Raw genomic sequence first — 22,031 nt, forward strand, 5'->3', positions numbered from 1 at the left:
TTGCTGAATTATTGTGTGGAATGCACCATATATGAACACATAGGCATAACTTTACTTTTAATAGTTACTAAGTCAACAAAGTGGCAAATGAGATGGAAGGTGTGTATAATTCCTATCTGTTGGGCTTTGGTACCAATTCCCTACCTTTACCTTACTGAGCATCATGAGTGTACATGTAGAAAGTGCAAGCATACCAACAGCAGTCAGGCTGAGAGCTGGAGTGTTGAGTTTAACATGCCTATATCCTGCTGGCTTGCTATACCCTCTTCTTAAGGACTTTATTGTACATGAGGCTTAGTGTTAAACACATTTTGTCCGGTTTCCAAACGCACGGTACCCTGGCCCCAGCCCAAACTACCCTCACTTCCCAGAAACCACAAGGCCTCGTTGCATACAGAAATGACAACAAAAGAGCCAGGGCAGCAGCACTTCCATACACCCCGTGCCCTTTACTTACCAGATCCTTGGTCTTTTCCATTAGTCCCTCATGAGGAAATCGTGTATGCAGCCCCCGCTGTCAGCGGGCTGGGACAATCCAAGAAAATAGAGACTAAAAAAAGAGCAAAACAATGAACTCCTTCAAAATATCAACAAAACCAGAAACACTTTACTGCGCAGGCGCAACGCTAAACCTACAGCAATTGGCTGCGGGTTTATATAGTAAGAGCCGTGCCTCCGCGAATAACCTAGTTTGGCACGTTTCGGGTGCCGTGGCTTCCGGTGGCTTGTAGCTATTACGGAAGTACTTAGAACGTCGGAAAGTGCTAAAAACGGATTGTTTCACGTAGCGGTGCAGTAAGGGCTTTTTCGGATATACAAGTTTAAGTACACTCGAAAGGTACAAGGTAAATTATCTTGCTGCGTCTCTTTCGCTAGAAACATGTATTTCCGGGTTGTAGAGGGCAAAGGTCACCGGAAGTTCCACGTGCGTTGGGCACAGTGAGTGGAACGTTCAGCTTTATATCTGCGAAAGAAAACGGTGTCTTGTGCATGTTTTATATTGGCATTTGCACACGTTGTTGAGACTCAAGAGGCACGTCCCTCCTGTTTACTTGCTAAGCATTTCTATTTTTGCCGTCAGGTTTTTTTTTTGGAATTGTATATTGTATATTGCAAACTAGCCAGATTGATACGGTTACTACTGTATCTCTTAAAAATACGGTTCACTCATAAAAACACCTATTGCAGAAGTGATCAGTTATTATTTTAGAAGAATACAGATTAGCAGCCAGCATTCACCTCTCATTTTGTGTATTTCATATGTGGGCATTCTGCTAGAACTGGTAGTTAACCTTTGCAATGACTTTTATTATTATTATTATATCATTAGTTTTGTTTAGCAGCAATATAGTTGGGAGTTTTAGCAGCTATCTGGTTGCTAAGGTCCAAATTACCTAGGCAACTTTTTAACTATTACCTATTAGCAACTTTTTGCGTAAACATTAGCTCTGTATCAATTTATAACATGGCTGGTTTGTATTAGCAACTGGAAGATGGCATACTAGGGGAGATTAGTTACTTGTGGTAAATCTGTGCTGCCACAGGGACTAATCTGAAAGTGCTTTGGGTTACTTTTTAAGAAACTACTATGTTTTTGTTGAACTTTTTGAGTAAACATTAGCTCTGTATCAATTTATAACATGGCTTGTATTTAGATAATTTAAAATGAGTTTTTATAACTTTAATGTTTTTTTATTTATGCTGGTTTTACAGATTCTGCTGTGGAAATGCTTTCTATCGAGGGTAATGAAAATGAAAGAAAGAAGACTTCCCATAAGAAAAGGCGAAGAGACAAATCTCCAGAGCAAGAGCAAAACATGAAGGAGGAGGAGGAGCTGAGGACCAAACATTTAAAGGCTTTGGCAGACAAACCAGAGACAGATACGATTTTAGAAGAATTAGTTTTTGGGGGTGAAGATGAATTTGTGGAAAAGCTTATTGGTCATTCAAAGGTAATAGTACTCTCTAATAGCAATGTGTTAGGCTTCCCCACCAGTGAATCTATCTCCGACCTTACACCCCAGAATGGATCTTCTGTCCACTGAAAAGTTCATCGGCCTGTGGTGCTATTCCTGCCATGCTGCCATCCTGTTGCCCTAGATATCTTCTGTGCTGTCTTAGTAGAGTAGGAGCACAGTAATACAAAATTCACAACTCTAAAGTCAAAATCCTGGTCTTCATCCTGGACACTGCACATGTGCAGTAGTGTGAGGATTGCTGGGATATCAGTACAGGTGGCTCCCAGCTCCAGTCCTGGGTCTGATGTTATTTAATAAATTCTTCACTGGGGATTGCTTAACAGATTGACACCTGCATTGAATATAACTATCTGTATATCAAAATTCTTTAAACATTTTTTAATTTTATGCCAAACATTTTTCAGAATGCATAAGCGTGAGTACCAGTTAGCCAGCGGACAAGACAATAAGGATTTCATTGGGGTTAAACAGGGGATAATACATCTAATTTTGGAGTGGCTTTGTAGGATCAACACAGTCCTGCTTCAAGCCACGGAGTCCAAATCTGATTAAATTTGATCTGTGTTCCTTATGTTTCTAACATAAGTTTGATTAAAGGGCTTGCTTTATTGACCAGTTGTTTTCCTGTTTTTACAGATGGTGGTTGGGGTCTGTTTTGGGTAATATACTTAAAAAGACAAAAGGCACTTGGTAACCTTAAAGGCAATAATGCACAATCATAGAAGTAAAATGTGATAAATAACATAATTCTTTATTATCCATTTCTGCCAGCACAATTAAAAACCCTAACCCATAAAACTCTGATCAACTACCACTCAAGGAGGGGCCCCTCGCTTACACCTAACTATAATAAGAGATGAATAGTTATCAAAATCCAATATACAGTTATGTTATACTTTTACATCATTCAAATGAGAACTTTCAGATGTCAGTCTTATGTACTTAAATGGACTACCGTAATCAAGTATATTGGGATATCAACCTATATTCATGTTTAAATATATAGGGCCTGATTCACTAAAGGGCGATAAAAATTATCGCACGCTTTTTCGCGTTAAAAAACGCAAAATAACTTGCGCGCGATTCACCATAGTATTATCGCGTGCGAAAAATCGCCATTTTCGCATTGGGGTATTTCTCGCACTAGTTTTACCGTTTTGCGTTAATTTCCGCGCTGAAAAGAATACGATCGCATGATTCACTATAACTTTTGCGCGCTAAATATCGCATTCGGCTATACGAAAATTAACACCTACAACAGGCAGGCAAAAAATTATACAAAAGTACAGTAAATGATTTTTTGCAATAAAATATGGACTTACAGTGTTATTTATTCAAGTTTGTGTTTCCCCCAGAGTGACGCAGCCGCCAGTTTGCAGCAAAATGTTCATTTTTAATACAGTAATTTTCCGCAAGTATTGGCGTGTATGGCTAACATGGCGTGCGTTCATTTGCGCAACTATTTCTATTTGGCTACAAGTGATGAAATGTTTCGCCAGGCATGGATTCGCAGCGAATTTTTGGACGTGCGTTGAATTTTTTCGCGGTGTATTTTTTTATGCGTTTCGCAAAACAATCCGCCAATGGCAAAACGCATGAAAAAATTCGCCACGCAAAAATTCACCGCACATCCGTTTCGGGGATCTTTCGAAAGATTTGCTAATTTTTCACTAAAGAAACCAGAACACATTTGCTCATCACTAGTGGCTACTATTTATAAGCATCTACTATTTATATGTGGCTAATATTTATATACACCATTTATATGCTTCGACAATTTTTATACACTATTTCTATGCTACCATTCATATTCGGCGATTATTCGCGTAATTTAGCGCATGTACAGGCAAATACCGCATTGAAATAGTCTTTCGCAAGTTAAATAACGCTTGCAATATCGCGCGTAAAAAAGCGCGAGTATGCTTATAGTGAATCGTGCGAAAAATCGCCAAAATTAAGCGGCGGTAAAAATTTTAGCGCACAATAAGAATAGCGCACGTTTTATCGCCCTTTAGTGAATCAGGCCCATAGTGTTCTGTGAAAGTTCAACAGATATTACACAGCATGTCACACCTCTTTATGTGACTCCTGTTGATATTATTTTAGGCACAATCCTAGCATGTTAGAAATCTTTTCATATGAAATAAAGATTTTGGATTTTGTAATCCAGTGTGCAGCCCTTAATTGAGAGAAGATCATAGTACTTAGAGCACAGTCCTGAATTGTAAACTTTCTTACCAACCACACATTTCCTGTGCTCAGTGGAACACTTATTGCATATTACACATGAGTTGATCCCCTTTAATAATCTTTTACATTGTAAAGTATCTTAATCTGCTGTTATCCCCATAAACAACCAATATAGTCTCAAGATCCTTTAGTAGAGCATTCAGACTTTTTTGAAAAATATTATTTTAAAATTATTTTAGGCAAGGCATACTGTAAGTGGAGATCTTTTAGAAAGCGACTCAGAAGAAGAGACGAGTGAGAATGCAGCACCTCTGGCAAGGAAACCAGCTTGGGTGGATGAGGAAGATGAGCATGAAGAAAAGTGAGTTCGTTTATGAACGTGATACTTACATGTAAAAGTATACCAATTAAATGTCAACGTAAATTTATTTAAAAAAAAAAAAAAAGTTTTTACTCTTTAGTGCATGCTATAATATAGTGAATAAAGTACCCCCTATTGTAAAATATAGGGATCTTATAAGTCACTGAGTAGTTACATGACTATATAAAAGCACAAGGCTGAAGGCAGAGTGCTTTTATAAAGGTCATGGAACTCTGAGGTGACTTCTAATAGCCTCATACTTTACAACAGGGGGTACTTTATTTATTATAATATACAAGCGAGTCATGTGACAGAAATTACATAACTAAGCTCCAGTAATACCTGATGACATCACTAAGCACTGTTTATAAGGATATAATTTACACTTTGGTCCCATAGGGAAATGACCAAACTCTACATTTTGTAATAAAAGATATATAGTCATTTCCTCCTTATATGTCAAGTAGCATCATAACTGATCTAAAATAGATTTGTAAACAAAATAATGCTGACAAAATAATGCTGACTGCCAGAGCTAAGCTTTTTGCACAGGCAGTATTCAACTGCGGGAACTGCCAAAAAGCTGCAATATATAATATTGTTCATTGTAAGCTGAACTGTTTTTGCTAAGCTAATAGCACAGAAAGGTGTCTTTCTTTTATTATCTATTAATTAAATGCAGAGGACTGATCAGACGGTGGCACAGGAGCTTAATAATTGGGATGGGAAATGATTTGGAGAAAACATGCACTGCTTGTGAAGTGGGCCAGAGAGGCAGTACTGTAGTGGAGTAAGGCAGCTAAGAGGTGCCAATGGTAGAGAGTACGAATAGGTGGATTTTCTGGAATTTGCAGGCAGAACAGCGTCTTGGTAATAAACACTATGCTCTGTTCTCAGCACTTAAACTGGTGAGGCCAGCAGTCTGGGCTAGAGATCCATCCTTTTGACAGATTACTGTAGCATTTGAAAAGTTTTTCTATTGCCAGAGAAGCCACATACCATTTAATTGAGCATTTTAACAGTATAATTTGTTGATGCACTGCCTTATTGTGGACCTTTAGTTGCTTTTGTGAAATAGTATTTTCTTGTTTTGTTTTGTTTTTTTATTTATGGACAATTGCAATAATGTGTGTTTTTCCCTTTAGTATTGAGATGACTCACCGATATCGTAAGGATATCATGAAAAGTAAAACTGAGACGGCTCTTAGCAAGGAAAAGCTTCAAGCTAGGCTACAAGAACAGTAAGTTCAATTTTACACATAGTAACATGGTAAAAAGACACATCCTTCAAGTTCAACCCTTTATGCCTATATATAACCTACCATCTTCAATAACCCTGTGTTTCCTCACTCACTCCAAACCAAGAAAATAAAACCCCCACCCTTTTCAAATATTTAGACTGAACTTCCTTGCTTCTAATCGGAATCGGTGCCCATGTGTCTGCTGCCCATGACCTACTGCTAAATAAAGCATTAGAGAGATCATTATGTGAACCCCTTATTTATACATTGTTATCATGTCTAAATCATTAATATTTTCTAGATGGGCCTTACCAGCACTCTGTAAACCCGCCTTTCACAAATCCATGCCCCTTTTAAAACAGCTCAAAACCAGAGAATGCTAGCTGTACTTTGAATTTGAAATTATTTACTTCAGCTTAATTTTGTTATTCTCCCAAAAGGTTTCAGAAAGCAATGGGGGGTGTACCTTCTTGGGCTTGCCAAGGCAGTAAGAAGAGGATATCAAAAGAAGGCAAGTAAATGTTCTTGGTGTAAATGTGTGTTTTTAATAATAATAAGCCTTTAATATGTTTAAACTATCAAAATATATGATACAGAGATTCTATTCAGTTTTGACACCCATAATACACCCATAATACTTAAACAACTAAAACAAAGGTAATATGGGGTTTTAACAATCCACAAAGGTATCTTTTCCCAATTTTGGTGTTTTATTGCCTAAGGTAGCTGTACCACTTTCCAGGTTATAGCCTAGAGTGTCAAATAAGCTATAAAGTATGCAGAGTTGGGATATAGGGGCTCTGTAACTAGTATAGTGTTTGGAACTAATACAGCTTTATGTACATTGTTATGTCATTTGTATCTGTCCCTGCCCCAATGGAGTTTATACATTTCCATTCATACACACAATAGTCATTTTTTTCAGGAGCCAGTTAACTTGAGTGTATGTTTTTGCAGTGTGGAAAGAAACTGAAATGCCATGAAAAACCCATGCTAGCATGGCACACACTGTATTCAGATAGTGCCCCAGTGTGTAGAGGTTGGATGATCAACCATTTATGAAACAATTCTGCTTTCCAGAGCACAGATATTGCAGAATTTGAGTGATGCTCTTGCATCAAAGGTTTATTTAGGTAAAAGGATATGTAAAAAAAATTAAAATGCATTCAGTGGGAATTTCGTATCCAGTTCATTTTGCCCTGTTCTGTTAGTCTGTTTATATTTTCTCTGTATAAACAGACCAGTATAGTATAAACTTCTCATAAATAATATACAATATTCTCTTGCAGATGAAGAAAGTGAAGAAGAAAATGACGATAATTTGCTGAGTAAGACTGGGAATTTACTGAGCCAATCAAGTTACCTTTCTAAAGGTGTTATACAGGTGAGTTTACATTTTAAGTTGCTAAATACTTCTTTTCTAAATTTGTGTAACTAGAAGTAATTTATGTTGCTGTCTTTTCATTCACTGCAATAAACTTACAAAGAATTCTTATTTTAAAGTTACTGCTGATGTGCCATTGGAAATTAACCCATACATGGGCAGATTTAAGGTGGCAATACACAGGCAGGTTTTAGCTGCCAATTAGGGTCCTTTAGCAGCTTATCTGCCCGTTTATGGGCACCCCCAATGGCCTTTCTGAATGAGACCTAGCCTAAAATTGGGCAGGTTTGATTTTTTTATCAGATGGTTCCTATGCCCGCCAGTTTAATTCGGCCCTTAGGCCAAAGGACCGAATTAGCCCGATATCACTCACCTTAGGTGGGCATTTCTGCCAGCTTTACTCTTAAAGGCTTTTTTTGAGCATCTGTTCCACAGAAAACAAACCATCCAGTTTTAGCCACTATGTATTTTTTAATGTCCTCCATAGCTGCTTATAAAATGCAACTGCTTCCTTGTATGTGTTTTTTTTTTTTTTTCGTTTTATGGAAATAACTGTTTCAAATTATTACAGATAAGAAAATGCATTAATGCAAACCATGAGAGGTTGTCTCGGGTACCACTAACAACTGTCCAGTTTCACCCATTGGCACAAGTTGTCATGACAGCAGGATTTGACCGTTCAGTATCATTATTCCAGGTAAGGGATGTAACTTAAGTTTATAAAGCAACTTTTTTTTGCATTCTTCAAAATTGAATTGGTGGAAAAGAATATTTTGCATACTTCAAACTCTTTCAGATAATAAAGTTTTGGATACATTTGTTTCTCTCTCTCTCATTGTTAAGGTGCATAGTAAGAGCACAGGCTAATTAAAAAGAAGCCTTTGTAGCTTGTAACTGCCAACAAAAGCAATTATTGTGCACTTAAAGCTGCACAAGTTCATTTTGTCACTACAGCTTGCATGACTGTGGCCTGTCATTACCATTAAAGGACATGTACACACACACATTTTAATCCATAAACAGCCTCTTTCAAATATTTCGGTACCTGCCACAATTAATTACTAGGAGTTGGAGCTCATCGTGGAAATTCACACACTTCAGAATATAGTAAAAAGTCACTCAGAAATTCTATTTTAGTCTGCTTATATTCAGAATCAATACAATATCCGGAGTAAATTACAAAACATAAAATTATAAAAAGTAAAACCAATAATGTATATATACAAGGTTATCAAGCATAAAAAGCGCATTAAATATAAAAATCACATTTTAAAAAGCTCTTTAAAACACCCTTAAAAAATACACGGACCAAAATCCCTTTAAGGTCTAGTAGGCTCTTCTAACGCCTTTAAAGGACAAAGGTTATAATCCCTTTATGGATAGGAATAGATTGTTGCAAGGGGTATAGAGAGTCATAAGATTCTATCCACCAACATTCCCATTTACTACAGATAATTTATTGGATATAGGTAAGTGAACAGTGGTTTAGGGATCCAGCAGAAAGTGGGTTAACAGAATCCCCCTCTCATAGCTAAACTAAATGCAAGAGATGAGTATAATAAGGTAACCAAAATAAAAATACAAGTAAAATGTTGTAAATATGCAAATCACTGTAACTGCAACAGACCATTGATGTTTTTGTCCCCCCACCCTTTTTTTCTATGTATGTCACCCTGGTTTATGTGTTTATATTTGAAAAATGAAAATAAAGAATATATATTAAAAAAAAAAAAAAATACAAGTAATAGTGAGCAGGGTGTGTATGTAAAATTTTCCAGCTGGGAACTTACTTTCCTTCAAGTGGGTAGCCTCCCTTCCTTACCGCTCTGTTAGTGTCTTCTTTTTTTTTTTTTTTTTTTTTCCCTTTTTCTTTTTCTTTTGCACATTGTTTCACATATTGTTTTCTTCACTTGCACATAGGCGCGTATTAAGTTATTATAATACCTACTACTATGGTTGTCCAGTGTTTAATAGTAACGCTGCAGCATCCCCTTAATCACTTAGATTTCCTTCTCCTCCTGTAACCCACTCAGCCCCCTTCCTCTTGAATTTTCTATGGCTTTTGGCTCCTGGGCATGCTCAGTTCTTCTCAGCTCAGAGTACTAAACACGCCTTCCATTCTAACAGCCAATGAAGAGAGAGCATTGCTTTTTCCCATAAAAACTCGGCTCTAGCTGTCTGCTCGTATTTTTTTTTCTCCTAACCTCCTCTCCTGAGCTCAGTTAAGTCACTACAGTGCTCAAATAAAGCAGAACTTTTTATCAAAGACATAAAAAAAACTCTTATGCTGCCGATGGTTAAATTTCAATAATTTAGACAGCTTAGACTGCTCTGCATCTTTGATCAAGATGGTCACCGCACATCTATTTCGCATGTGTGAACTCTCAGCCTGCTGACCTTGCCATTGCTGTTCATGGAGACAAATGCTCATGATCGCGCGTAATGCAGAGGTGCTGATTTCTTACATTAGCTACTGCGCAAGCACCTGGTCTTGGTGCAGGAGAGATGCATGCTGGGTAGTTATCGGCCTTTTCTCAACTATGGGGTTTACACAGCTGAACAGATTGACAAACAAGAGATTGTATGGCGCTGCAGAACACACTACAGGTATGCCTGTATTGTGACTTGATATCTGTCATAGACTTTTGTTGTCCTTTTAAAATAGGCCCTGACATTTCAAGTACAGGTATCTGACCCCTTATTCGGAAACCCATTTTGCAGAAAGTTCCAAATTACGGAAAGCCCATTTCCCATAGACTACATTTTAATCAAATAATTCAAATTTTTCTCTTAAATAATAAAACAGTACCTTGTACTTGATCCGAATAAGATATAATTAATCCTTATTAGAGCCAAAACAATACTATTGGGTTTAAATACTGTTTAAACTTAAGGTAGGAGATCCGAATTACGGGAAAACCCCAGGTCCTGAGCATTCTGGATAATGGGTCCCATACCTGTACACAGAGGCCCAAACAGCCCCCACCAGCCCAATAAATAAGACTGTGCATGACATCTTACAGCAGCCCTCCTGGCATTTGCCAGAATGTACAAATTGCCAGTCCGGGCCTGGTGCTATATAATTTCTTTTTAAAAAGCCACAAAAGTTTTTCTATAAGGATCTAAAACAATTCAGCCTTAGTTTTTAAACTAAAATGAAACTTGCCCAAGTGCTACATGATCTAGGTTCCAGATGAAAAAAAAATCCCATCTGAAGCCACTCCAGTTTGCCTTAGAGGGAGAAAAAATATTTTCTGATTCCAGGAAGGCTTCAGAGCAGCCCCTAGATCAAAAATGTTCTAAAAGCTAATTTCAATAGCCCTTTATTTTCTCACTTGCTAAAAAGCCATCCAACGCCTTCTTGAAGCTGTCTATTGTATATCTGAGGGAATCTCTTCTGTCCTATGTTTGTTAGGGTTTTAGTTTCTGGTCTTATTTTATTGTCTATTTAGGTTGATGGAAAACGCAATCAGAAGATCCAAAGCATTCATTTAGAAAAGTTCCCTATTTACAAAGCACAGTTTAGTGCTGATGGCGAACAAGTTATAGCTACAGGACTTCGAAGTAAAATGTTTTACATATACGACATGATGGGAGGAAATATTATTACTGTGCCCAGAATTAGAGGTAGAGATTTTTTATTTCAGTACTTTTATTAATGTTACTTTTGACTTTATATAATCTGTGTGTGTTTGCATAATATATATACAACAAGGCACAATCTTTTTCTTGATGCTGTTAAGATTTTGTCTTCTATAACACCGTGAGTGCTTTCCATTTTTTTTATCCATCTGTATAATACTTTGTTATTATTATTACAGGCCTGGAAGAGAGAGTCATTCAGCAATTTGAAGTATCTCCTAATGGCTCTTTTCTCCTGTTAAATGGATCAGCAGGATACTTACATTTGCTGTCTATGAAGGTAAATCCATTTAAATTAAAATGTGCCTACCAGAAACATTCTCAGTTTATTCCCCATTGATGATCTCAAAAATATTTCCTGCAGGAGGAAACATTGGGTGGCTTTGAAAAATAAAGCACAGTGTATGCCATCACACTGGCGATTCACTTTGTGATTATTCGCCCATGACACCTGAGATTTAACTGTGGGTGAATAAACTCCCTGTGTGCCGCTGCCATTACAAGTTTAAAACATTTATGGCCATCCTTGCTATTGTACACTGCATTTCTAGTGTGCTTCTTCCGTGTTCTACACAGAAAGTTTGGAACACAAACCTGCTTGCACTCGCCTCCAATGAAAGGCTGGAGCCCCCAGCCCCCTTGCAGCTATAACGGTGCCATGTTTAATCTTGGCTCTCTTTGGGGCCTCTGACGGCAACCGGAAGTTCGACTCCTTCACAGATGGCAAAATGAGCGTGCTGAATGCTAGACTCATGGCCTCAGCTCTCATTGGATGTGGCCCTGGATCTTCTGCATGGGGGGTGGGAGTACTGTTCTTCAACCTATGAGCAACTGCCCACTTCTTCCTCTTTCCAGCATCTCTCCAGGAGATAGGATGCACTACAGCTTCTCCCACACAGGCTTTAAGCACACTGGGCATTATGGCTGAGCGTGGGAAAGAGACTGAATTCCCCTGTAGTTCCTCTACCTCTGTTAAGTTTTTGGCGTGTGCCATATGCCGTAAGTGCCTGCCCACAGGGCATAGGGACCCCCCTGCGTGCTTCCTGCAACACATCTGAGCTGCCCTCTGTGCTTAATCCAGGTGCTACTGCCCCTGGGGAGCCTGTGCCCCCAGATCCTTCTCTGACTCAGTAGATGCACCCTCACTTTTTTTCGTCCTTGACACCTTACATCTCTCTGATACCAGGTCTGGCTCTGGTGCTGAAAAACCTCTGTTCAAAAGAAGCAGTCCCCTGTTTTAGCTACCCATTCACATCTGGATAACATCCAGGCAGAGTAGGACTCTCCAGAAAAGCGCTTCCATCCTAGCAGGTGTTTCCAATGCCTGTATCCACTCTCGCAAGAAAATATTGACAAATGGAACCTCCCCCCTTCTGTAAATGTTCCGGTATTCGAACCACATACCCCTCCCTGTGTCTGATGCATCCTCCTTCAAGGATGCTATGGACGAAAAAAATAGAGGGGGTTTCTCTGGTCGGTCTTCTCAGCCTCAGGGACAGTCTCTTCTCGTATCTGCTTGGGTCTGCAGGGCAGCTCAGTTTTGGTCCGAATCACTTCTAGATGGCATCCTTTTAGGAACCTCCAGACAAGAATTGGGCAAGAGCACCCTTCTACCACAAAACAAGAATTGCTCTTCCTTTCACAGAGGCAAGTTCTTTCACTCAGGGTCCTCCAATCCAAAGTTCAGGGAATCTGCACACTTGGTTCTCTGACAAGCCCAGGCAGGGTTGGCAATTCGGCAAGTTACAAAACAAGCCGGCTGACAAACAAAACCTTTGCATGACGGGGCAGCCAACCCTCCACAGTCCAAGCCAGTGGGAGGGCGGCTCATGCTGTTTCAGGAGGTATGGCTTTCACACACCCCAGATGCGTGGGTTCACAAGATGGTGTTCTTAGGTTATGTTATCTTCTGGGATTATTTCATCTCAACTCCCTCACAACTGCTTTTTCATGTCCCGAGTTCCCAAAGAACCCACCCGTGCCCAAGCCTTCTCAGTAGTTATCAAGGACATGCATTTGAGTTGTTTTTCTAAATCGCATACTTGCTTATTTATTAGTAAGGAAAATTGTTTCTCAAAAAATTTGTTTGAAAATACTGCTTGGCTTTGCCTAGGACAAATTCAAATGACTTCTACAGAAACTTGCAAGCTTTTAGATGTAGAATTTTCATTCGAGTTTTTTTTTTTTTTTTTTTTGGCACTTAATAAATACCAGACAGAGTTTTTGAAATATAATTAGATTTTTTTTAGCAAAAAAAAAAAAAAAAGACCCCAAACTTGAACACTGATAAATCTTTCCCCTTACTGTGAAGACAGCTACTTTTTTTCATTGCTACTAAATGCCAGAAATTACCCTGCCATAGACAATACAGAGAACTGCTTCTGCTTAAACACAAATAGTGACAATCATTAGTTAATGATCCGTATTGTCTATTTTAGTAGTCACAACAAGTAGCTGCTACTAGTAGCTTCATGTGTCTGCACCCTTAGGGGCTGATTTACTAATCCACGAATCCGAATCGGAAAAATTCGGATTGGAAACGATTATTTTTGACTTTTACAATTTTTTGTGATTTTTTTTTTTCTTCGCCGTTCAGACTTTTTCGTAAATTGTCGCAACTTTTTCGTAGCCGTTACGACTTGCGCGAATTGTCGCGACTTTTTCGTAGCCGTTACAATTTGCTCTTTTATAGTCGTTACTTTTTTGTATTGAGCGCTCGTAAACGGCAGGCAAACCTTTCAGACTTTGCATGATTTTGGAAGCCTCCCATAGGACTCAATGACACTCTGCAGCTCCAACCTGGCCCAAGGAAAGTCACGATACTGAAGCTTGAATGAATCCGAAACTTTCGTACTCTGCGCGATGGCTACGAAAAAATCGCAAAATACCGATCGTTACAAAAAACCACATTTGGACGCTTTTCGGACGTTCGTGGAGTAGTAAATGTGCCCCTTAATGTTTGGACTTGTCTCAGTTTACTTTTCTCCGTTCATTGTGTGCTTTCTGCTCTACTGTTTGGGGTGGGGTGTTCACTATTGCATAGCTGCCGATATCGGTCCCTTATCGGCCCGTGTAGGGGCACCAACGATGGGGCTGCCCAAACAACATCTGGCCTAAAATCAGCCAGATATCTATCGAGCAGGTTAAAAAGTTGTCGGATCGGCCAGGGCCAGGCGAGCAGATCTTAAAGGAACAGTAACATCAAAAAATGAAAGTGTATAAAAGTAACTAAAATATAATGTGCTGCTGCCCTGCACTGGTAAAAGTTGTGTGTTTATTTCAGAAAGTCTACTATAATTTATATAAATAAGCTGCTATGTAGCCATGGGGGCAGCCATTTAAAGGAGAAAAGGCACAGGCACATAGCAGATAACAGATAAAACACTATTGTATTCTACAGAGCTTATCTGTTATCTGCTATGTAACCTGTGCCTTTTCTCCTTTTTTCCAGCTTGAATGGCTGCCCCCGTGGCTACACAGCAGCTTATTATATAAATTATAGTAGTGTTACTGTAGCAAACACACCAGTTTTACCAGTGCAGGGCAACAGTGCATTATATTTTTATTACTTTAAATCTTTCATTTTTTAGTGTTACTGTTCCTTTAGTGTGTTTGGCCACCTATAGACAATAAGATATCTGCCAGTCAGAGCTAGCGCAGACTGTGCAACAGAATATGTGAGTATCTTCTCTTTTAATGTAAAAACCTAATATTTGTTCATGCTATTTTGTTTTGAATTAGTCAATTTAACAATGCCATTCATCACTACATATATAATTCAATTGTTTACAGACAAAAGAGCTCATAGGAAGTATGAAAATGAATGGAAAGTCCATGAAAGCTGTGTTTTCTCCAGATAGTAGCAAAGTATTCTCAAATTCAGGTATGTACAATGTAATCTGTATCTGATTGGAAGCAGTTTTAGGGGTATAGTTATCATACAGTGTAAAAAGTGGAGAGAAGCATTACCCGTGATGTTGCCCAGGGCAACCAATCAGCAATTAGATTTCAACAGTTAGAAAATGAAAGCAAAGCATCTGATTGGCTGCTATGAGCAGAATCACTGGTGATGTTTTACTCCACTTTTTACACATCATGATAAATATACCCCTAAATGTGTAGCCAGTGCATGGGCATGCGCATCGGGTCCCCCATTCTGGTGCAAAAACTAGAATTTGGGGTGATACAAAGTTTTTCCTAATTACAGTGCACTCAAAATGGTGCCTGTCTGCTTGCTGTGATTGTGTAATTCCAAGACATTTTGACAAACACAACTGAAAAGAATGTGAAATTATTTTTTAGTGTGACTGATCCCCTTTAAAATGAAATTAAATAACCCCACATTTATTAGATTGCACTTTTTTAAAAAAATGTTATACTTATGAAATGCAATACACAATACAATATATTAAGATGATTGTGGTTGGAAAAAGGCAACTCCAAGTTTTGTTGTGTGTTAAATTTAGAGTTTGTCACATCATTAAGCAGAATCTTTTTTTTTTTTTTTTTTATTTGAGTTTTAAAGGACATGTAAACCCCACACACAAATTTAATCAGTGAACAGCCTCTTTGAAATCTTTCAATACCTGCCTCTCTGGTTGTCCAGAGGTTAATAGTAACGCTGCAACATCCCCTTTATCACTTAGATTTCCTTCTCCTCCTGTAACCCACTCATCCCCTGCCTCAGGAATTTCCTTTTACTTATGGTTTGTGGGCATGCTCAGATTACTAAACACACCCTCCAGTCTAGCAGCCAATGAAGAGATGGCATTGCTGGTTCCCATAGAAACTCAGCTCTAGCTGTCTGCTTCATTTTTTTCTCTTAACTTTCTCCCCTGAGCTCAGCTAAAACAAAGCAGAACTCTTATCTGACAGTTGTGCCTGTGTAAGCCTGTATTCTTAAAGGAACAGTAACACCAAAAAATGAAAGAGCTTTAAAGTAATACAAATATAATGCACTGTTGCCCTGCACTGGTAAAACTGGTGTGTTTGCTACAGTAACACTACTATAATTTATATAATAAGCTGCTGTGTAGCCACGGGGGCAGCCATTCAAGCTGGAAAAAAGGAGAAAAGGCACAGGTTACATAGCAGATAACAGATAAGCTCTGTAGAATACAATAGTGTTTTATCTGTTATCTGCTATGTAACCTGTGCCTTTTCTCCTTTGAATGGCTGCCTCCATGGCTACATAGCAGCTTATTTATATAAATTATAGTAGAGTTTCTGAAGTAAACACACAACTTTTACCAGTGCAGGGCAGCAGCACATTGTATTTTAGTTACTTTTATACACTTTCATTTTTTGGTGTTGCTGTTCCTTTAACGGAGGGGTAAATATGCAGTACAAATGATGCCATTTGGGTGGGGGGGAGACATTCCCATCTGATATAAATTGTAGGCAAATGTATGCTTTACATGTCCTTTAACAATACAATGGAAAAAAATATAGCAATAATGTAAGCAGAAATACAATGTTAAATAAAATATTTCAATTTAAATATTACATTCAGATTAATATGTATTAATAATTGTCGTAATCCTTCTTTAATGGGAAATGGGAGAATAAAGAAAAACAGGAGGGGGAATATATAGAGAAATTTAATATAAAAGCGAGGGGGTTGGAGGGAGAGGAAATATGAACAAAAAAAAAAAAGTGGAGAGAGGGAGTGGTCAGATTGTTACACATTTCTATGTAAGTGTCTGAATCTAAAGGTCCCCATACACAGCCCAATTTTAGCTGCCGATATCGGTCCCTTAGACCTATTCGGCAGTTAATCGGCCCGTAAATGGGTACTGCCGGGGGCCTGACTGATATATTTGCTTACATAAGACCTGTTAGTGCTGTACTGTTCGTGGAACACACACACACATATATCATATTGGGCTATGTAATAATATAATACACACACTATAATGCGTGTCAGCCCTTAAGCTCAGGTGAGTGACAGCAGCACAGAGCATGTGCTGTGAACTGGGAGAAAAGAAGATGGGGAACTTTCTGGGGCATCTTTAGAGGGACACTGCTAATGGGTTGTCGTTGCCTTGGGCTAGTACAGAAGCCCAAATCAAATTGTACAACATTTCTGCCCTTATTCTAGCCTGCATCATTAGTTTATGCTTTTACAGTTCTTTTTATCTCATCTCATTCTTTATTTCCTACAGATGATGGATTTGTGTATGTTTGGGATGTGAGAAGCAGGCAATGTCTGAACAAGTTTACAGATGAAGGCAGTATATGTGGTACATCAATTGCTTTATCGCGAGATGGGCGATATATATCATGTGGGTATGTTCATTTTTTTTTTTTCTCTTTTTTTTAAATCGAGATCTTTTCTGAAAGATGTTTTGTTTTATGCCAAATCAATTAAACCATTACTGCAAAGGAGAAAAATTAGATGGGGCAATTACTGATTTCATCTCCTCTTGCTAGCTGATTCCAGCAGGGATGCAACTACCTAGGGCCCAACTTTGCATTGGCATAACTTAGCAGTTGACTGCAAGTTGTCTAAAAGTATGGACCAAACAATCCAGACATTAAAGGCAGCTATTAAAGTGCATTAATAAATTACTTTATGCTTTTCCTGATCTCTCAGGCGGTATAAACTTAGTGAGCTGTCCTGATATTGGAGAGTTCTGTTATGATCCAATTGGGCTGGCCACACTTCAGCACACTACTTAATTACTGGTATTTTATGTTGGTGGTCCCAGTCCTAGGCAGCTACAAGCCCTACACAGCATCAAGAGAAAAGGAGTGATAGGGCAAAAAGAGAGACACAATCTTTCAAGGCAACCCCGATCTTTAGGTACAATAAGTCCCTTTGACTGCCTAAGGCTGTTCTGCATCAATGTGGTCAGTATCTAAACTTGTGTGTATTTTTTAAAACAAAAAACCAAATTAGTGTAACAGATGCAATGATGAATTTGAATTTTAGGTCAAACTCTGGCGTGGTCAATATATACAATCATGAAGACTGTCTGCAGCAAACAAATCCCAGACCGCTGAAAGCTATAATGAACCTTGTGACATCTGCTTCATCCATAATTTTCAATCCACAAACTGAAATTATGGCAGTGGCCTCCAATAAGACTGATGATGCTGTGAAACTGGTAATATTTATTGATTCAATCCATAAATGTTGTGAAGATTGTCTTCAAAATTAAAAAATAGGGTGTTGGACTTTCCGGAGTGTTGCTGTTTTCATCATTTTTGGACATTCTTCCTGTGTTTCTTTGAAAACATGTATAATTATATTACTCGTTGCAATATGTTGTGCAGAATGCTGTTGTTGTAGATAATACAGAGGTCATTGTATATTTAAAGAAGAAGGAAAGGCATTTTGGCATTTTACTGCCAATAAATTTGCCACAATAGTGGAAGCTAGAACACTATAGTTATTCTGCAGAAAACTTTACCTTGCCTGAATAAACAGCCCTAGAAGCTCCCTCTGTTTAAAATAGCAGCTGCCATTTTAGCTTGGTTTCGATAGCTTCCGAGCTGCAGCTCTAGCTGCTGGTAGCTCAGATTACACAGCACAGTTGGGAGAGGGGATTTTACTGCCAATAAATTAGCCACAATAGTGGAAGCTAGAACGTGATATTTATTTTGTAGAAAGCTTTACCACACCTGAGTAAACAGCCCTAGAAGCTCCCTCTGTTTGTTTAAGATAGCAGCTGCCATTTTAGATTCTGAGCTGCAGCTCTAGCTGCTGATAGCATGCTGCCCAGACTCGTATTGTTCCCTGAAGGATTTTTCTGAGAGAAGGAATCTGATACTGAAGAACATGTGTATGCAAAAGAAAAAAATCCTGTGTCATCTTATGATAGAGGACTTGGTGCAGCTTTTCTGTGATAAACCTTACATAGTTTTTACCTTTTCCTTCTCCTTTAAAGTTACCAGTAGGTATAAGAATAAAAATAAATTCAGTCCATTTACTTTTTTTTTTTTTAAATGTCATGATATAGAATCTAAAGTTAAAGATTAAGTCTGAATTTAAATTTCAAATTAGTTTTACACATTTTTTTGGTTTTGTCTACAGGTGCATATTCCTTCTTTTAGTGTTTTCTCAAACTTCCCAGGACAAAATAAGAAATCAATTCATCTGCCCCGTGCAATGGACTTCTCCCCACGGAGTGGCTACTTTTCTATAGCCAATAACAAAGGCGAAGCTTTATTGTACAGGTGGGTAATTTGTAAATTAATAAATTTATATTTTACTTTTTTATGTGAATCTCTGCATTTTTTTATAATTAAAAAATATATAGGGCTAAGCCTGCAATATTACTGCGGTGTGGGTATTGCACTACTGGCACAGGGGAATGCCTTTTCACATTTATTATGGGAATAAATCCATAACAGCAGAGCTTTAATATATTTTTAAGGGCAATGACACACAGGACATTAAGTTGTCTATGGGAAATTGCTCTTCCACGTGGGCGACAAAACAGAAAATATCTTTGAACAACTGTCTATTCAAATTGCTGTATTTAAAACATTTCTATTGATAAGTTAAATTGTTTGCTCAGATAGCCCATAAAACTTTGTCCTATCTCATTACAGGGCCAGCTTTAGCTTAAAGGGATTGTTTACCTTTACTTTAACTTTTAGTATGCTATAGAATGTTCCATTCTTGGCAACTTTTCAGTTGGTCTTCATTTTTAGTTCATTTTACTTCATTTTAACCCTGGCAGACAAAAAGTCTATCTCTGTGAGGCTATAATTTACTTTTTACTACGTTTTTTTTCTCTGCCGTCTCAGGGGGACACAGGGAACATATGGGGTATAGCTCCACCCTCCAGGAGGCAGGACACTTGATTAGCAAATTGAAGGGGCGTGCCAGGTGCTGGCTTTACCCCTCCACTGTACCCAATCCAATCAGTTTTAAAAGTGTCCTGCTACCAGGAGGATGGACAGCTAGGTCCCCCAGCGTGACCTTCCATGATTCCTTCGGTCAGGGCCCAGCCCTGACACCCGGGGTGATACCAGGAGCAGGGTTACCTGCGACCTAGATGGTTAGCCCCCTACGAGGGAAGCCCACCGGGGTCGACGTTCATCCCTTAGGGGAATACACAGACCACCCAGACATTCCTGCAACCGCTCCCCCTACCTAGAGCAAAGCAGAGGGTCTGACCGGTGAGGCGCATCGGTAAGTACTGGCATGCCCCTGCCTCGAGGCTGTCCCCAGCTTGACTCGCGCAGCCACCCCCCCACTCTCTCTGTAGACTGGCTCCGGACAGGGTACACGCTGCCCGCGCGCGCTCACGGGGCCTCCGCTCGCCGCTCCGGCCGCGGGAGATTGAGCGCAGTCCCGCTAACGACGCTTCTGCCCGCCACACCAAAAGCGCGTGTACAGGAAGCGATGCACAACCACGCGCATCCTTGACTTGGCGCCAATTCAGTGGAACGCATCCCACTTCCTCTCTCACAGCGCACCAGACAGTGGCAGTCTCACTGCTTACAGCAGCACTACTGTTTAACTAACAAACAGAGGCTGACAGGCTGCACGGTCTTCCCTTACTCCTACCCCTTCCAAACACCATGGCAGAAGGTAGGTCAGGGGGGCTATTCCCCAGGGCAGGGGGCAAAGCACCCAAGGCAGCACAGGTGACTTCTTTCTCCTGCAATAAATGCCAAAATAAGTTACCAGGGGGACAGGTTGACCCGCTATGCAGATCCTGCTCCAAGGATCAGGAAACTACCCCTGCCCCAGAAGGTAACCCCAGCCTGGCCATATCACAACCCGTGGAACCTCCCCAAGAGGGCACATCCTCAGCAGCCGCGGTGGGTCCCCCGGCTGAACCACCACCCCCCCTATGGGCGGTCCAATTATCCCAGTCACTGGCATCCCTTCAGGGACTCCCCTCCATCGCTGACTCCCTGGGGAAGGCTCTGACCATACTTACTAGCAAAGCCAGCCACAAGCGCAAGCGGTCAGGAGACGGCAGAGGTGAGGCCCACACCCATAGCCCCTCCGATGTCTCCTCCGGGGAACTGGGCCCCTCAGGTTCCGAGGGGGAATTACCTCCCTCCGATGTCTCTTCAGGGGAAGAGGAGGATGAGGGAGAGAGTCATGACAAAAACAGAGACACTCATCACGACATCAACGGCATCATCACGGGGGTGATCGAGATATTGAACATTTCACAGACAGCTGAAGCACAGTCTCATCCTACAAGCCTTTTTAAAAGACAACACAAGTCACCGGTCATCTTTCCTTCACATGACCAGCTCAATAACATAATACAGGATGAATGGAACTACCCCGAAAGAAAATTCCAAGCCACCAGAAAATTCTCTAAGTCATATCCATTTTCCAAGGACCTGATGGACAAATGGAGTATTCCCCCATCTGTGGATGCCCCAGTCTCCAGGTTATCCAAGTCTACAACACTCCCCAGTTACAGACGCAGCGGCCTTCAAGGACCCCTCGGACAGGTGTCTCGAGGGATTCCTAAGAGCAGTCTTCACCTCCTCCGGCTCAGCCTCGCGCCCAGCCTTAGCCTCGGCGTGGGTAAGCAGAGCCATACAAGCCTGGTCCGAATCTCTCCTCAGGGGACTTGAAGACGGAACTCCTAGATTGGAATTAATATCATCTGTCCGGTCAATAGGCGACGCTTCAGCCTACCTATGTGATGCAACTCTTGATACATCCCAGGTCATCGCCCGCACCTCAGCATTAGCAGTAGCAGCGCGCAGGACCCTGTGGCTAAAGAATTGGTCAGCAGACCTCAGCTCGAAGAAATCCCTGACCTCACTCCCCTTTAAGGGAAACCAGCTATTCGGGGAAGAACTCACAAAGATCATTTCCCAGGCCACAGGGGGCAAAAGCACCTTTCTACCCCAAACCAAGCCTCGTACTACCAACTCGGCCAGACAGGGCAAATTTTTTCGTGGCCAAACCGGACGTTATAACAGACGAACCAACTCGCCACAGCGTTCAAATTTCAGAAACAAGACCGGAGACAAGAATCGCTCTACCTGGAAGCCCAACAAGACCTTCAATAAGAGCACAAACGACAAGACAACCTCAGCCTGACGGGGCACTCCCTCCGGAAACGCCAGACCTAATAGGAGGCAGGTTACAGCGATTCTGGGAGGTATGGATCCAATATTCCACAGACGCATGGGTCAACAAAATCGTTTCCCAGGGCTACCACCTAGACCTCTCAAGTCCTCCACCCAGAAAATTCCTCATGTCCAGGGTCCCCTCAAACCCCACCAAAGCTCAAGCATTC

The 22,031-nt window shown here is 40.2% G+C and overlaps 2 protein-coding genes across 12 annotated transcripts in view; one reads left to right on the forward strand and one right to left on the reverse strand.

Annotated features, from left to right (window-relative positions):
• The window catches only part of mbtd1 (mbt domain containing 1), a 43,477-nt gene extending 42,812 nt beyond the window's left edge, over window positions 1-665 (reverse strand). For 5 of the 6 annotated variants that reach the window (XM_031894037.1, XM_012971639.3, XM_012971637.2 and 2 more), the window contains exon 1: window positions 458-665. In XM_031894037.1, the coding sequence (XP_031749897.1) occupies window positions 458-478 (21 nt within the window). In that variant the 5' untranslated portion in view covers window positions 479-665. The remainder of the gene's footprint in view (window positions 1-457) is intronic. The other variant, NM_001006741.1, reaches the window with a different exon arrangement.
• Window positions 666-750: 85 nt separating this feature from the next.
• The window catches only part of utp18 (UTP18 small subunit processome component), a 28,334-nt gene continuing 7,053 nt past the window's right edge, over window positions 751-22,031 (forward strand). For 2 of the 6 annotated variants that reach the window (XM_031894091.1, XM_012971778.3), the window contains exons 1-13: window positions 912-1,033; window positions 1,714-1,952; window positions 4,409-4,530; window positions 5,676-5,771; window positions 6,212-6,282; window positions 7,061-7,155; window positions 7,727-7,852; window positions 10,608-10,782; window positions 10,977-11,077; window positions 14,590-14,680; window positions 16,962-17,085; window positions 17,732-17,906; window positions 18,836-18,978. In XM_031894091.1, coding sequence (XP_031749951.1) covers window positions 1,728-1,952; window positions 4,409-4,530; window positions 5,676-5,771; window positions 6,212-6,282; window positions 7,061-7,155; window positions 7,727-7,852; window positions 10,608-10,782; window positions 10,977-11,077; window positions 14,590-14,680; window positions 16,962-17,085; window positions 17,732-17,906; window positions 18,836-18,978 — 1,544 coding nt within the window. In that variant the 5' untranslated portion in view covers window positions 912-1,033; window positions 1,714-1,727. 6 annotated transcript variants of the gene reach the window in all.

The sequence above is a fragment of the Xenopus tropicalis genome, chromosome 10, assembly GCF_000004195.4.
Source record: "Xenopus tropicalis strain Nigerian chromosome 10, UCB_Xtro_10.0, whole genome shotgun sequence".
Taxonomy (NCBI): domain Eukaryota; kingdom Metazoa; phylum Chordata; class Amphibia; order Anura; family Pipidae; genus Xenopus; species Xenopus tropicalis.